Here is an 18,216-nt window from a genome sequence, read left to right as displayed (position 1 = left end):
ATTTTCATCTTGCATTTTTAATGGTGCTTCAAATGAATTCACACAATATCATTTAAAGGGAATATCATCCTCTATCCCATTCAGTAACCAGCCATCAAAAACCTACTGGATATTATTAGTAAATATGCAGAAAGATGAGACAGGAAGATTTGTTTCTATGGAACAAAAGGATGGACTACTACTGGCTCTACTAAAACAGTGGCTCACAGAGAAAAGAGGCAACAGGAAATGAGCTCAGCTCTAAGATGCTGTTCTAGTAACTAGTGAGGAAAAGATCAGAAAAGGAAAAATTGCTGAAAGAAACAAGACAGAAGGTGAAGGATGAGATCTGATCCATCTACAATCTCACCTTCTGAGCACCAGCAAATGCATGGTAGTAACAGGAAACATAAGTCATAATGGCTCTTTCATCAGGTCTGGCAGTGTTTACTACATCTGTGTGGAGAGAAGAGGGTTAACTGCTCAGAAATTCTCACAAGATACTTTCATCTGATTATGCTAATGGTGTCACCTCAGTGCTGTAAGGATTCCAAATAAATACACCATTATTCAGGTTGCATCTGTTTACTGATATGAGTGCAAAGCCACCTAAGCTTTAGGAATCAGCAAACAAAAAATACACAACTCTTCCTAAAATGGCAAAACATCTAAAGGCTGAGACTGTACAGAAGGGTATTGCTACCTTCTGGTTTGTGGAAACTTCCAAGCAGATGGCATGGCTGGCAGATCTACTGGGTTCAGCTTCGCTGCCACTCCAAAGCAACTTCATCTGAATCACTGCAATTATTGCAGAGCTAAACACAGCCACTGACAGTCACAGACTAGAACTGCACATAGTGCACATAGTATCAGCACAGGGTCCCTGTGGCTGACAGGGTACTGGCATATATTGGAAACCTGTACAACTCCTGCAGTCCAGAAATACATTTTGTGCTAAGAAAAGCTTGGATAGTAGCAGTTCTGCAATCCCAGTGCCAGCCCATCTTTTTAGTTAACAGCATACATCACAGGAGGGTTTTGCTTGGTTGGCTAAAAATAGCTTTGTCCCTGCCATGGCAGGAAAGAGTGAAGATATAAAGTGGGTGCAATCAAGGTATGCATCCATGGGTAAAAATGGACCTTTTCAATACTTAGCAGAGAAAGACAGAAAAAGGTGTTTTTACAGCAGTTGTGGCTGAGTAATGAATGACTATAGTGCAAGCTGCAAGGATTCCTGTCAATGTAGGGAATGAGAAGATACTAACTTGAAAAGACCCAGGAACGAGGGGACAATTTCTAACGTTAACAGTGAGATTTCTAAGTTCAGGACCAATATATTTACTGATTTTGCATCTACTTTATGTAGCTGTGAACGAAGCTTTGCAAAGTTTCCATGGAGAGCACAGTGGAAGTAAAGAAAGTAAAAAGTGACCATGAACACTTAAAAGGTATTAGAAGAAATATAATTTTATTACCTCCTCCCCTGCCAAGAGGAGAATAGTAAGATAAGGAATAGAATGTGCAGAAAATCTGGCAAGGAAAATAAAAGGTTTCTTACACTGAGGATGAAGAGAAGAGAAAAAAAAATGTAGAAAGCAGAATGATAGTAGAAGCTGCTCAATGGCAAAGAGACAGCACTTCTCTGTTTATTCCTTGCACAGTATTTCAGAGCAAAGTAATTAAGTGGTGCTTGAAAGGGGAATTGCAGTTCAAAAGATGAAAACAGTTTTAAAGCATGAAAGTGAAACTATTCTTCAATGAAGAGGTTACAACCTGGATTTTCCAAATTATCCTGTCTAACTTTCTGAATGAAGACTTCAACAGCAGCAGGTGTAGTCAGTTTGAGTGCTCTGGATAATTCTCATGTTATCACTGCTCTACTGACAAGCCACCAGAGCTGAGTCTCCATTCTTGGAGAAGAATGCTTTAAACTAATGTAGGAAAATTCCAGTAGTTTTGGTAGCATTTTTTGCCCAGAGTACAAAAATTTGGTTATCTTGAAGAAGTTCAGGAAACGCTCAAGACAACTTGAGACACAAAAATTACTTGTTGAAAGTATCACTACAAAGAGTTTAGAACTAAAATAAACAAAAAAAAAATGGTTCCCTCAACCAAGCTCTCTTTCAGAGGAGGCATGTGTTAGTATATTTTGAAAGTTTTGTACTTCTATTTCTATTTTTGACCCCTCACTTAAACATTTAAAAAACTGAATATGCTTTAAGCTGCTAACAGTTATATTTCCCGTATTAAATTTTACTTATTAAAGGCAAGGACTAACTTCCAATTCTTCATTTTACCTCAGTTAACACAGTGGGGCCATGTGCTGAGGTTAAGGTCCAAAGTACTATAATAAAGGCAAACATTAATGAACAATAAATAATGAAGCAAAAAGCAAGTGAAAATATCCAATGCATGGGGAAAAGAATGAAAATATTTTTTGAAAATGAAGCAGGTTGCTACATTATGATTTGTATGGAAGGAATACTGAAAATCTTCTAGGAAAAAAAAAAGAAATTTTACTGTGTCCTGCTTATGACCAACACAAACTTCAATAAGGTGTAACTCTCACCTTCTGCATCCAGCATCTTTGGGATATCCAAATGCTTTTCAGCAATTTCCATGGCAAGGTTGATGTTCCCTATGGGGTCATCCTGCATTAAAGAAAAGGAATATAATGAGTCAAAGATAGAAGTTTTTCCTTGAAGCAAGACTAGAGGAGGTACACTAAAATTTAGCTTCTGTTTTTCCAGACTGTAAACTGGAGCCATAACTATTGTTCTTCAAAAAACAGAGTCTAGGTAGATTAACTTTTGGTCCATCTGCTGCTATGTTTTCAAAAGAAAACCTTAATAAGCTATTATCTACCACTAGAACTCTGCTGGAAATACATTCTGGAGGTGAACACAAATGACATATGCAGTGTACGCTCAATTCTGAGCTCTGAATGAAGTACAGCAGCAATATAGACACTAAATGCCACTGGACCAGCAGGCTAAACAAGACTGCCTGTTTTATGCCCACTACACAGTACATCGCAGGGATATGACTTCTCCTGAGTTCCCTTCTGGTTAGGTGCATGCATGAGAAGAAGTAAGCACAGATAGAATTGTTCTCCAGAGGGAGCAAAACTTGCCAGGTTGGGCTTGGAAATAAAAGTCTGTAATGCCTCTATAAGCTGAATTTTAGGGTTACGGAAATTCAAGCACTTCCTCTGGTTTTGAGATTTTGGTTTTTGAAGGAAAGAGAAAGGAAGCAGTGAGAACAGTTCAGATAGAGAGCACACATTTTGTGTCTTACATTACAGGCAGCTGTTTCTGACAATGAAAGAGTGTGTCAGATTAGGGCAGCAATTAAGGCAGCCTTCCCATATCAGCTTGGAGGGAAACCATGCTATGTGAAATGGCAGTTCATGCCATTAATGCTGTTATTATTTTGACATAGTCACAAACTGCTAACTGGTCATAGCCACTCTGAACAATGCCCATGTCTATAGAGAGAGACTGGGAAAATAAGATGCAGAAAAGCAAAGTAAAAAAGACAGTAAATCTAACTGAGACCTATTGACTAGGTTAAAGCACTTTGCTTATGAATGAGTGATGAGCACCTCCTATTTGTGTGCTTGCTACTAAGTGCAGGAGTAAATAGTGCTCCACTGGTAAAGGATTGCTTTAAAATCATAGCAGCCTCTGAATAATTGGAGATTTCCATCACCCATCCTTTTAAACAAAACTACAAGCCACAGTAACTAAAAATATCTGCTACAGCTAAAGAAATACCTCATCTAACTTGGCATAGTCAAGGAGATCAGGCCTGTGTCTATGGATAAGGGCGTTGAAAGCAAGGCCATCTTTCCAGCTACAAGTTCACACAAAACACATTAGTGAGAAAAGGAAAGGACAGCATGCAGGAGATAAGAAACAAGACACCAAGACAGCTGTTAATGTAACCAAAATGAAGAGTCAATCAAACACAGCCAGAAAAGCAAGATCTATTTTAGGATTTTTTTTCTGCATGTGCTTTACGTGCAACAGCTCAGCCTCAATTTGAAACCTGACCTGTTGTTATTTTGGAAACCTCTAAGAGGGAAATAGTAACATTGAAGAGACCTGCTTATGTTCTGTTCCCTTTTCTCAGCACTCATCTATGGGATGGTTATACTGTGATGTTCTTTAGTACCACGTACCACTATTCAAAGCACAAATTCAATCAAACTCACTTCTGTTCCCGCCATGCATAATAAGCACATGTGCACAGAGACAGGTAGCTTAGTCATTCCATTACTCTGTTTATCTGTAGGAAAGGTTTTATATAGAATTGAAGAACAAGCTCGTATTGATGGCTAATATTTTGCCCATTGGTTCAGATCTGAAGTTATCTTAACAGCTGCCTAAATTAAAATCTTACATGTTCAATACCAAGTTTATTTAATTTTCATCACTGCACACTTCAGGGACCCTGGCATAAATTGAACATATATATAAAATGCAGACTAAGTTTTAAAATAGTTTCAGTTCATTCATTTATCTTTTCCTTCACCAAGGACTTTCTAATAACAGTTGATTCCACTAGTAAACTAATTTGCAATGAAAGGGCATGGAATGGAAAAATACAGCTGATGTTTTACCAGTCTCTCTCATCAGTGCAAAGTTGCACACAACAGATGAAAACTATGATTAAGATTTCTGTTGCACTGGTGTTTACATGAGATCTCAAGAAGCATTCATTCCAAAGAGGAGAAAACAGCATGTGTGTATTGAGACCTAACGTGAAACAACAACATTCTACTTCTTTCTAGATTTTTTTTCTTCAGTAACGGTACCAAGAAATTCTGACATTACTGCTCATTCCTCATTCCTCCCTCTCAAACCAAAGTATCATTTAGAAAACATGCATTTTGCCATAAGTAGCACATGGTAATAAAATAGTTTTGTAATCCCCATGAGGTACTACCTAAGGAAGTTAGATTATCGGTTTTGTTTCCACTTGTCTGAAGTATAGATAGAACTATAATCTGAGAATCACGGAATACTTTATGAATAGGTAAAACTAGTAACTTACTGTGTATTCCTAATTAGCAAGGGTAGTGTTTGTTCTAAGGAATTTTAGGATTAATTGTCATGTCATTGTTTACTGGTCTGCAATCTGCAGTCATTTACACCAGATAAAAACAGGATGGACATTACTATCAGCAGAAAATGGCTAATTCCAATGTATTTAACATCCATATTGGGCAGTGTAAAGACTTTATCAACTGCCAGCATCTGAGGACTAGATTATTTGCAACAAAATGCTCAAGTCATTAATGGGAAGGAGAGGACACAGGAGAGTCAGAAGGTCCTCTCCCTCGTGTCATTGAGATTTTTTTGGGAAGGACTTTAGAAAGTCAGTCAGAATTAGTATGCACTCCTCAGCCTGTCTTTTAGAAAACATGCTAAGCAAACCAGAAGCCAGCCAAATCACTGCAGGACAGCATGCTGTACCACCCAGACTGATGACCTTATTTAGCTTGGAGTAGTCAATAAGATCAGGTCGGTGTCTGTGGATAAGTGCACATAATCCAAGGCCATCTTTCCAGCTTTACAACAAAAAAATAAAATGGAAAAAAATTAGTTAACAAAGTCATGGCATTTTACAGTTTGATCCTTGCTCAAGGCTTAAAATAAAGCAGGAATTCTGTCAAATGCTGACATTTAGGTCCTGTCAGTGCTCTCTGAGCTGTTGTTACTCTACTCCTTTAACTATAGTACATATCTTACTCTACAGTCCATACACAATTAAGAACTCCATATACTTTCTAGGAAATGTACACTTCGTGCAACAGTCCCTGATTTCAATTGCTTAATTCATGCAGTGTTCTAGGACAGCTCAAGTACACATTCATCCAAGAAAGTGCATCATCTCCCATTACACTCACAGCGTATTTGAAAAAATCAAAGGAGAGCAAACCTGCAATTACTTGAATTTGATGAAGCAATTGGCTTTTCCTCTGTTATTTCTGAGAATTTTACTGGCACAACCATGTGCTTAGAGAAGTAAGAAATCATAAATCAGCTCAGTTTATTTAAAACACTTCACATATATGACACCTTTGATCTGAGCTCTTACTCTTCATCCTGACTTCAGTCCTCCTACCTTTTGTGGCCAGAACAGGAAATGAATGGAGCTACAAATAACATATTTTTGGAAAGATTATGAGAGGTTCCTTTCAGCCAGAAGCAGTTATTCTGAAAGATACTATATGTAAACCCTTTAAGCAATCACAGGGACTGAGGGTTTGAGGTCTTGTCCTGGGTAGTAATTGTGTGACCCTAACATGTTAAGACTGTCAAAATCCCTACTACTGAGATGTCTGGGTAGGTCCTTCAAATAACAGAACCATCTCCAAAAAAATGTAACACAACCAAGCAGAATATACCTACACTGCATAATATAAAATCATCTAGAATGTAAAACCGAATCAAACTGAGCACCAAACAAACAATTTATTTTTTTCCCAAAAGGTGTAAACTGAAATGATCTGGACAGCCCCCAGCAAAGTAGTACTATAAGAGCCAATCCACCCAAACATAAATCAAGATACTTCCATTCAAGATGTTTTCCCCATATCATGTATCAGACCAATATAGGTACATATATACACTAAGATTCTGACACTGTAACTTACAGTATACCATTGATCCATATAAAGTTCTACTAAATATACCTTTGCATATTCTAGGAAAGTAACACCAAATTTCAGATCTCTGAAAGACAATATAGAGACTATAAATCAAACAAATTTTTCTTATCTTGGAATGCATATATGACCTGTATCTTCTCTGTCACTAAATGTGCTTTAGGTGCTACCTTAAGAATTAATTCAAAACACTAATATAGAGCTCTTGTTTTAAATACTAGAAGGGTCTCAGGGAAGGGAAGATCACATGGTTAAACAGTGCAAATGGCAAATCATGTAGTTTAATGAGGTAGGCCAGTGGCACAGTTTCAGGAACTAGCCCAGTGAAAGCCCCAAACCAGGCAGTCTGTATATGGCTTGGAATTCCCATTCTAGCTCTTAATGAAAACACAGAAACACAAGGCTGGAGCTTCACTAAATTTTCCAACTTAGGTTATGATCCTGATTCTGTAAACAAATGTGTTTACAGTGCTGCTGTTGTGTATGTACTGAGTGCATTTTATGCTCCTTATAGTAATGTACATTGCAAAATAATAAAGACTGATTCATCATAATGAGATATTCACATGCTCAACACACTGGTCTTTTTGCCAGAAGAGTTTCTCTGTGGCTGTCATTTGAAAGCAGTTGTCTGCCACTATGCTGCAGTACTCGGGAATTCCCATATAATACAAAGGACCTCTAAAAATGTAATATGGTCATTCCATATATAGCAGGATCTTTTTCTTTTAAATAGTAACTCTGGAAGTCATAGCAAATAATGCTGAAGGCTAACCAAAATAACACTCTGAAGACAGAGCAGGAGAATTTGAAAAAAAAAAAAGTCTAGTTAACAGTGAAGGTTAAAATTCTCCTGTCAAATGTATACCTACACAACTGTGGGAAAAATTTGGCATAATATTTTTGAGAGTGCTTCTACCTCTTGAAATAATGGAAGTTTACCTAAGATGGAAGTTCTGAATGTTTACATTTCTGTAAGGAGCAGTTTTCCTTTGACACCACAGCAGCAGCCCTTCTTTGGCAGAGGTCTCTGTAAAAGACACAAGGGAGTAAAAAAAAGTAAAAATTCAAAAAGTGCTCAAGTAATTAATTTCTTGTCATTTTAAATGTGGTTGGCCACCTGAAACTGAATGGTATAAACCAAGTAATTAATTTCTTATCATTTTAAATGTGGTTGGCCACCTGAAACTGAATGGTATAAACCAACATTTAATCCTAAAAGATGGTCATATAAATGGACTACTGGGACTTTATTAAAATACAGAGGTCAGTTAAGATTCGAGTCTCAGCCTGCACAGAAGTTCTGGGATGTTAGAAGTTGAAGGAGTTATATTGGTTGGACAGCAGGCTGTATATTGGAGAAAAATACCCAATAAAAATATAATACAAGTAGACATAGAAGATTGTGTTGGTGCCTACATGAAGTTTAAGTGACCAAAAAAGACCTTTATTGTCTAAACCCTATGGGCATCTGAATGCATAAGTAAAGGTCAGAAATTATTAAATAAACCATTAGGTCCACATTTAATATCCCACAAATTATGTGGGCAGAACATTAGGAGCTTGAAATGATTCTACTTTTGTTGAAAATTGAGATTAGTTTCTAGAATTCTAGAATTTCAAAGTCTGGACTTGATTTAAAAAAATATTGTAACAACAAGCTTTTTGGAGGCAGTTACCAAGGGGAAGTTAAGAAAAAAAATTCTGAAACAGTGAGGGGAAAAAGTGATAGATAGAAAGAACTGGGATATAATCAGATAATATTTATTTGCAAAGAACATGACAAATGGACAGGACTACAAACATATGTTGGAAATAGGACCAAACACAAAGGGTACAGCTCAGAAGCTCAGAAATATAGTCATGTTTCTGTCTCTGTAGCTGAAAGACATGACCAGAACTTCTACACTTAGAAAGCTGGCTCAAGGTCTCTGTCAAAATAAGGAGAGTAAATAATTTTCCCTCCAGAAATTCATTTTGTCACCAGGTGGAGAACTTACAGTATCATTTGCTGTGAAAAAAATTATTTTTAAAACACTCCTCTCACTTGTACACGATTCATATAAAACTGTCTTTAAGGAAATTTCTTAGTTATTTAACATAATTGTATTACTCTTACCTTCCACTGAAATGTCCTGAATAGCGAAACGAAGGATGATAGTCCAGATCATACCCAGTGTCATTTTCACGTTGCCATCCACGATTTCTAAGGTGAAAAATGGATGTAGTAGTAGTATTTAAAAGGTTTTTTCAATTTCATCTTATTTTTATCATGTATTTCTATAAATAATACAATGTAACTAGTAAATTAATTATACTTCTACTATAATTCTTTATTCACACAGAGTTCACCTGGGTTCATTTTTCAACAAACTCATGCTTGTGCTACTCTGTCAGAAGGACTGAAAGTTACTGAGGTTAAGGTCACTTCAGTCCTTCCATGCTAAAAGGCTTCTCTCCAGGTAGTTGTAACAGTTTCAAATCTTTACCTTTAAGGATGATGTTTTAGAGAGAGCAGGAAGGGTAATACTGAAAGTTTGAACAGTATCAGTATTAACAGTTTTCAAACACAGAACTAAAAAACATACGGTCTTAACCCAACTTTTAAGAAACTACAGGACATTGACAGCACAGTTTTTTAATAAAATGGTACTCAGAATTTCCTCTACACTATTTAGATATGTTTCAGAATTTACCTATAGTGCCAGCATAGACAAGACATGAAGAACAGCTCAGGAGACACAGCACCTCCTGACACTGAGCTACGCAGCTTCCTGCCAAGCTGTTCAGAGCCACGGCCACGAGGTTGTAGTGCCTCACAGCTCTGAAGCATGCACACATTTGTGTATCTTTAATATAAATGGGGTTTTTTTACCTCTGGGGTTTCAATTTGTTCCAAGACTGCTTGAGACTACCTGTAACATAGTGAACATGGGAATCCCTGCCACAAGCCGGGTCAGAATCCACTGCTCCCACATTGTAATTAAGTGATACCACTTAAATTTCTCAACACCAAAAAATATACAGCCAGATCACTTAAATGTGGTGGTAATGTTAAATCATTCTGAAAAGTAAGTGAAGAGGCTCAGAAAAACATACTGAGACTATAAGGAGGGTACAGCATTGGGAAGGGAGGAGATGGGACAGTCAGAGATGGGAACTACAGACTGACTTTCCAGTCACCTCACACCAGAAGAGCAGTGGAGCAGGGAAGGCACCAGCTGCTCCCCTACTTAAAAGTCACCTCCAGCCTTTCTCAAAAAGTGGAGCAGCTGTGTCTGCCTGGGGGCCCACTGGTGTTCTGGGCAAACAGCAGGAAGAACTTGCAGCAGGAGGAATTTCCTCAATTTAACATCAAATGCCAACAGAAGTGCCAGCAGAAAATACAGTCACTCTGCTACTTAAAATTGCCTGAATCCAGGGGCAACTTTCACAGAACAAAGCAGCTGCCGTCTCTGAGACTTGAGACACATGTTAAATTGCAGTAGGACATGACACAAGTTGTCATTTGAACCTATGGAATTAACAAATGTGATAGGAAATATGTAACCCATCACTATCCTATACTTATTTTGTTAGTGTGATAATTCAAGTTTTTATATATGGCTAATTTTCCACTTTCCCCTTTGGATCCTGCACTAATTTTCCAGATTTCTTACACCACTCTTCCTACCTTCCATGCATCCTACATTATTGGCCCTGAAAGACCTCAAATCTCAAAACGAAACCCTTTCAGACAAAAAAAGACCAAATGGAAATGAGAGCATGTAGTTTTTCTCTTTCTTCCCTCCTCCTGGGCCAAGAACTTCACTATTTTGATCAGACGTCTGATATGTACATACAGTAAAGACAAATTTCTTCAAACGTAAAATAAATGTATTTAAATACTCAGGAGGTATTCCTGATTGCCAGGCAATCAATTCATAGATTTGCATAATCACTACATCGTTGTTTTGATTTACATATCCATATGTACACACATACAGAATGAAAGAGCAAGAGAGGGAAATTTCTGTGTTGTGCCTCAGGAGGATTTTCAAGTGATTTGCCAGCTTTGGTTTCTCATTATCTACTGCTAGCATAAAACAACAACAACAAAAAAGACTCCTATAAAGGACAAGGAAGAAAAACAAAAGTTGCTAAAATATTGAAAAGTATCAGTGACAAAAAGGTATTGATTCATTCCTATAATTTTCCTCTACAGGTCAATAGAAGACTTCATTAATTTTTTCACACTGCCTGTTTGCTCTGGCAGGAATATAGGTCCTACCCCTCACATACACAAAGCTACAGCTTTCTGGGGATGAGGGCAGAAAAGGAGAGAAGAGAAAATGAAGGAGAAACAATAAAAACTGTCTAGGGAAAAAGTTAAGCAAAGCAAGTCCTCAAAGGTTTTAGTCCCATTTTTTTAATTCTGCTTTGTTTTTTTTTTTGTTGGTTGTTTTTTTTTTTTTTTAATTCTAACCTTCTTGTAGCAGATTCACAGATCATTTGGTCTTTAACATTTTCCCCACTTCCCAGAAAAGCAATACAGAAGTGTTTCCAATTAACAGGATACTTGTCCTTTGTGGTTCTCAATATCTAGTTGATTTCATTCAAGATGCAAGTACCTTGCAAATGGAGTTACTGTACTTTTTTAAAACTTAAGGGAAAATGTCTAAGTCCTGGACTGTGAATGGCTCATAAGGACTACTTTCACAGTTTTTTTCTTTTAGCTTCTTGACTCTCTAGTCTCATTTCATGACCAGTGGAGAGATTCTTCAACAAGACAGATCAGAGTAGGTAAATTTGTCTCCTGCTCAGCATCACAATTAAAAGTGATCAGCTCTCTCCACTCCACAGACAGCCCAGAGAAGTCAGGCTCAGAACAATAATGATGACTTTAAAGAATATCCCTGGACCCTTAAAAATACTAATTTTATTTTTGTACTGATGTCCCACAGGAATCACCATTTTGAGGCCCCATTTTAAATGTCAGTTGTTCCCCTTGGGCCTACGTGCTGTTCACCATTCAGTATGTCAGATAATGGAACATGATCCTCTGCAGATTTAGATACAAAACTTATATGCTTTGGAAATTAAAAAGTATTCTAAGCATCCATGTAACTCAGAGAATGCCCAAACAGATGGGTGCAGGCAAACCCATACGCCCCATGCTCACACACAGGGGCAGAGTTAAGGGGCTGTGGGCTTTGATAACAAAACAAACTTAAGGAGACTGTGCTCTGCCTCCTTGCTGGCATTTACTCCAACCTACTATAATGACTGCCCAGTCAACAACCCTGAAAAATGCAACAAAAGAAAACAAAAGTGGAGCACGTTTTAAAAACAGATCAGATTGCTGATCCAGTCTCCAGCAGAGCTACAGCAACAGTTGTCAGCCCCAGTGAGAGGGCAGGGCTGTGAAGTGTGGGAGCAAGAATGCAGTTCCAGGGGGCACAGAGACTCTTTAAACACACACTGGTGCCAGAGGTCCCACACTGTGAAACCATACCCAGTCAGATGCGATACTGCACTACTGCATCAGCACCACCCTGTGCCTTAGATAACAAATTTAGAAGAGGGGATGCAGTAAACTAACAGGGCACTAAGCACATCTGTGCCAGAGCTGGCTTTGTGCTCAGCCTGTTTAGAGTGGGAGGGGAAGGCACATGAATCTATCTGCTCCTGCCCACATGGATGTAATCTAATGTGGGCATCAGGCCATACTCAACATAGTGTAATGGCTTACAATGACAGGTTCCTCTCTGCACCTAAGCTATGACAGGAGCTGTGAATTTTTCTCCCATGCTTCCATCCAAGAATTTAATTTTTTTAAAATGATAATTAATTCATTTTTGCTTTTAATACATCAATTTTACAGATTGAGAATTCCAGAAACAGGGAATAATAGCTAAAACTATCGCCTTCATCTCTTGGCTTACTAGGTATGGCCTGCTGCTACATGCAAGAATAAATACTGGATGCATGGACAGTCAACTTGCAGCAAGTGTCTGAAAAGCTGGAAGATATTACTGCCCTTTCTTCGTGACACCTTCCCAAAGGGAATTATCGCTGAGCACCTAAATCACAGAGCATCTGAACCCATGCCAGCTGCTGCCACGGGGAGCAGCAGGGTTAGTTTAAATGTTTTCAACTAATCAGGCTATCCCAGATGCTTTGCCTTCAGGTGCTACAGAAAGTGCTCAAATGGTGTTCCCCAGCCTGAGTGCCCTGCCAGTAGTGACCAGCAATAAATGGGATAAAATAAGGGAGGTGGGGGTGAGAGGGCTGGCTTGCTCCTTTCAGGAGCAGATATGAGCTGATGTATCTTGGTTTAAATACTCCAGCCTTGTGCAAACTGGGATCAGAGAGAATGACCACTCTGTCCCTCAAGATACTCCTTTTGCTACACTCTGTTTTTGGTTAGGAAGCCTCAGAATCTCCTGCACAACACGTCAGGAACTACCTTTCATTCACTCCATGCTTTGTAATTTCTTCAGCATTTCTTCACCAACAGGCATCTGTATGCTTAATTTTCATTCCCACATATAAATTGTCTCTTCAGTACCCTCTGCTGTCCATTCAATGCCATGTCACTCTCGGAAGAACCTTAACTGCAGAGGTTTAAGGTAGCAGAATATTTTTCCATCGCACTTCATTTAACTGAGCAAAGGGCCCAGGTGCCCCAGCAGCCTGCACAATTGATGGAGGGAGCCAGGCACCTCTGAAATGCAGTAGAGCTCGTACGAAATCTGAAGTGCCTGTGGGAATTACCCATTTCTCCCCACTGATGATATATTCCCCAAAAAAGTCTCTGTTATGTGCCTAAAGACACATAACATGCTATGTATTTGGACTCAGGTGATCCACCCAATTCAGTCTCAAATAAATAAAGAGTGTGTTCAAACAAACGCTTTGCCCATGGAGCACATGTCTTGGGATTTTTGAGTTCTAGATCTAGAAACTGAACACATTTGGTGAACAATATTTGAGGAACCAAGTGGACTAGGCCAAACCATAGTAAAACCAATGAATGCTGACAGATCTCTCCATTATCTCCACAGATCCCCTTATCCCACATAATGAATCTCCTGTTCCATCCACAATTACAGTAAGCTCCCTGGGATCAAGGCTTGGAAGCCAGAATAAGGATACATATAAGCCTGTAGAAATCTGGAAACAGGAAGAAGAGGATCATAAATCAATCTAAAAAGGCCTAAAAATGGCAGTGGAATGTAGGAGTGCTTATCATCATCATAGTAAGGTTACAGCCAAAATTTTGCTCTAAGGACACGTTGGAGTGGGGAAAAAGAAGCACATCACTGAGGCCATGGAATCAAAAATAGTTGGATATCATGCTAGCCACATCATTGTTGGTATGGTAATGGCTATGCAAACCATTATGCAAATATCTTTAAGGAGCAACAAGTTCTAAACATACCTTTGTCATTTTTAAACAATTAATTGAATCTCCTAGGGAAGCATAGGTTCACTTGCAGTGAGACCCTGCCTTCTTTAGCTCAGCTTACATCTATCAGAATGTAGCTAGACAACCACAGGTTTGTACTTAGCTACCTGAACAGCAGAACAATATAAAAGCAATTACTTTAGTAAATAGCATCCCACTCCATTTTCTTCATATGTTCAATCTCTCCCCAGCTACCACAGTTTCTTTTGATCACTCCCTTAAATCTACATCTGAATTTTAGAAACACAGCTGCAGAAAATCTCATAATAAAATAGGAATAGGTTCCAGCCATTCCATAGTGATGTCAGCCTTTGTCTTGTCTGAATAATACCTCCTAAAGATGCCAGATTGTATGAAGCACACCTTAGAATCCAACTCAGTTTCTAAAGGAGCTCCTTATTTTTAATATTGTGTAGGAAAAACACAATGTTCTGTAAGAAAAAAAATCATTATCTGAACACCCACTGAAACACAGGCAATTCAATTTAACCTTGGAGATAGACTAAGCTTAGTGCTTATTTATACCCCTATCCTTCTCCAGGTGTCCAGAAATTTCCACCTCTTGTCCTTTCACAGATACAGTGCAGCAATCAACATTAAGGGATTTTTGAGGCACCCATAAGGAGAGAACAATGCAAATAACGTGGCCAAGGGTCTCCATCAGACTGCTCTGTAATGTGACCTCAGTAAAGGGGACTGAAGCTCTGTCACATACCTTCTGCACCAATTGACACAAGTTTCACTCCTTTGCTGGCGATATAATCCAGAGCTTTGTTGACATTAGCAATTTTGTGGAAGCGCATCTTCCCTCTGTCTGGTTTTGGTAGCCTTTCCCCTGCAGAAGAACAAATTTAATGTGTTTATTGTTACATACACCTTGCTACAGACATACAAGTGATTAGAAATCAAGAGTGGATGTGGCCTAATGCTACCTAAATTTTAGCAATTATTTTAATTGGTATTTTTCTGAAAGAATGCCAAAGGGGTCTGAACAAAATCCTGTAAAGAAAATTCAAATGTTGAAGCATCTGACTTTGATCTTTCTGATATAGAAGTAATACCAGAGTAACATTTTTGTTTGTCCTAAACATCTGGAAGATATGTGTACTTCCTGCTACTCCACTTGTGGTTCATTGCTACTGTCTGTTACAATAGCTGAATATTAAGAAGGCAGAATGTTCTCAGAGCTCATCATCCTTATCTGCCCGACTGTAAAGAGAGGCTGGATTCTATCCAGCTGATCAGCCACGGTATCCTTGTACACCTGACCAAGAAGAATGGCTTTTAACAGCCTCATCCAGCACACCAGAGCAGCTCATTTCAGAGCATGAGGCTGATGTGTTTGAACAAACTTATCTTTTCAAATGATCACAAAGAACAGTCTTTTCTACAAAGATTCTCCATTTCATGAGGAATGATCATTTGAAGAATTTCTTACCACACTGAAATCTCCAGCAAAAATCTAAACTGTCTTGTATGTTTGTAGGAATGGCTTGAGCTATTCCCTTCCCATTAAGGGGCATTCTGATCTTACCTCGAGACTGCCCTCTGAATAATGCATAACAAAAGTGACACAGTGAGTTTACAACAGTTAGCAAAAGAAGTTTTTGGATGTTCCACTCTTTTGAAAAATGAGACCTTTTATTTGTGACTAAATATTGATGTAGGTTCACTTTAGGCACTCACTTTTGAAAGTGTTGGTCCATCCAATAAGGTCATTAAAAGCAAAGCAAAACATCTATGCTAAAAGCAGAACAAAATGAATTTGTAACCTAAATGTAAATATGTTTTAATTGTTAAGGGCTAAGACAAGGTCCTTGATGTTTTTTGGTTTATCCAACAACACTGTGATGTCAGTGACGCCCTGATACACTGTGATATCCTGAAACACAAGCACAAACCAGAAAATTTTGGAGACAAGGAAAAAGCAGAGCTTCTTTTCCCCTCCTTTTTGTTTTACAGTGTGTTTCATCTCTCAGTTTTCAGTCTACTTTGAATTTGTGTTCACTGTTTTAAATCATTAACAATTTCTTTTCCTTTAAGAATGTTTCAGTTAGTGTGCTGTAAATACCTAGAAAATTTTATTTTAGCTAACCTGAGATAACTTCCAAGAGGAGCATCAGTTTGAGGCCATTTCTGAAGTCCTCCTCGATGTTCTCAATCTGTGTGCCTGCTTTCCTGAGGTGGGAATTGCACCAGGCTGTAAACGTCTGTAATAGCATTTAAAAAAAGAAATTATCAACAACATCAAGGGTGTTTTCCAAACAACTGCTCAGCCATCTGAGTAAACACTGCATCTGAGATTTGGATGTCCAGCTCCCATTTATTCTATACATGTTGACAAGTACAAAATTCTTATCCCAGATGCTCATGAAGATGAAAAGAATTTCTTGAAGTAAAGCAATTTTGTGCTAGATTCTGCTTGCAAATGCATCTCCAGACAAGAATTCTACACATAAAGGCAAAACTTGGACACAAATGCATATCCTTAGGTTTGCGGGGAAAAAATTATCACAAAAGCAACCATGAATATTTTCCTGTCCATAGAGAATAACCAAGTCTGCTTTTACTTGCAGAGGAGAAAAGCAGAACTAATTCCATTGCAGATACAGGTCATATACATGTTACCTTCCGTATGAATGAAGTCAAAACATGGGCTACTATAAAACATAGTAGTTAAATTGGTCTGGTTTTAAATATTCATTACTTCCCTCAGCCTTCTGACAAACTGTCCTTGCTTTTCAGCATCTGTTAAGATATATAAAGCAAGATTGTATTTACTAGGTATTTTAGCAGGTGCTTAGTTATATTAAAAAAACATTGTTACTGAACATTTTTAGCAAGTTAGACTTCAGCTACTTAAAATTGTCAGATATTTGGAATTCCCCTTCTTTTACTATATCAAATTTCCAAATTTCCAAATTAAAAACATTTAATTCAAATAGTTTAAAAAAACAATATATCCCATTTGTAAATAAGAAATTCCCTTCAACCTTCTTTCTTCTTGCCTGTTTTTTTAGACCATTTCATTTCTGATCTCTCAGAAACAGAATAATGAAGGCCAGTAGATTAAGACAAAAATCTTCCCTGGAACTGAATTCTGTAAATTCTAGACAGATTTGATACCTTAAGAAAACATGGACTGAATTTTCCCAAATGGTCCAGTCTTCAAAAAGCAACTTTTTGTTAAAGAATAACATTTTGACTACTGTTGAGTTTGACTCAGTTTATGTCAAGAATTGATGGGCACCTTACTGGGCTCTTTTCTCAGTGCTCCTACACTGACAAGGAGCAGCTTCCTAAATTTTAGTTTTATCATCTTCTCCTATGGAATTGAAAGGAAGCAAGAAGTGCTATGGATATGGCAGACCTGTGCAGTGAAATCCCTGATTCGAGGCAGCCAGAAAAAGGAGCAGAGAGAAGAAAATACTGGAAGTGCTTCTAGGCAGGAGTCCTGCTGACCTGCAGAGGATGAATTGCAGGTAGAGACCTAAGTTCTTCTGTGTGCAGATGGGGATACATAAGGCTGCAGCTGAAGCATATCTGCAAATGCATCTATTTTAGATGTATTCGAGGGATCTTAGCTTGAAAAGCAGTCATTCAGGAAGGTTAAATGTTTCTCCTTTTAAGGTAACTAGCTTTTCTGAGTTCATGAAACCAGACCATGCCTATCCTCACAGCACAGACTCCAGGCACCTCCACCCTCAGGGCATGACATGATGGAGTGTTAGGATGGCATCTGGTTTGGATCACCATAAGGTTAGGATCTAGTTTATAAGAATAATTTGTCTGCCTCAAGCAGTGTCTTGTTCTGGTAGTATGTATCTAAAAAGGCTTAGCACCACATTAAGTCATTTGCAAACACTAAAAATTATTACAAGCATCTTGGAAGGAATAATACTATGCCAAAACAGGAAAAAAAGCTGAAAGCACTCAAGGGTAAATGCACAAGAACCTTGGATGGCAATTTGGCAATAAATATTAGAAATCTGAACCTGTAAATAAATGAGCCTTTCATGAATTAAGCTTAAGTGATGGACATGTGCTTATTTGCAGATGCTATTGCAGTTTATAGAACTGTTCCAAGCACACCATACTAAACTCAGAGATG

General features: G+C 38.2%; 1 protein-coding gene across 1 annotated transcript in view; it reads right to left on the bottom strand.

Annotated features, from left to right (window-relative positions):
* Positions 1-18,216, bottom strand: part of ACTN2 (actinin alpha 2) — a 69,017-nt gene that overhangs the window by 29,281 nt on the left and 21,520 nt on the right. Inside the window, exons 2-7 of the mRNA XM_082303441.1 lie at positions 16,201-16,315; positions 14,821-14,940; positions 8,775-8,861; positions 7,598-7,685; positions 5,476-5,554; positions 2,549-2,630 (exon numbers count right to left, since the gene is read on the bottom strand). Coding sequence (XP_082159567.1) covers positions 2,549-2,630; positions 5,476-5,554; positions 7,598-7,685; positions 8,775-8,861; positions 14,821-14,940; positions 16,201-16,315 — 571 coding nt within the window. The remainder of the gene's footprint in view (positions 1-2,548; positions 2,631-5,475; positions 5,555-7,597; positions 7,686-8,774; positions 8,862-14,820; positions 14,941-16,200; positions 16,316-18,216) is intronic.

Source organism: Coloeus monedula, assembly GCF_965178545.1.
Source record: "Coloeus monedula genome assembly, chromosome: 2".
NCBI lineage: Eukaryota > Metazoa > Chordata > Aves > Passeriformes > Corvidae > Coloeus > Coloeus monedula.
The sequence above is the reverse complement of the archived record's forward strand: the minus strand, read 5'-3'. Positions and strand labels throughout refer to the sequence as shown.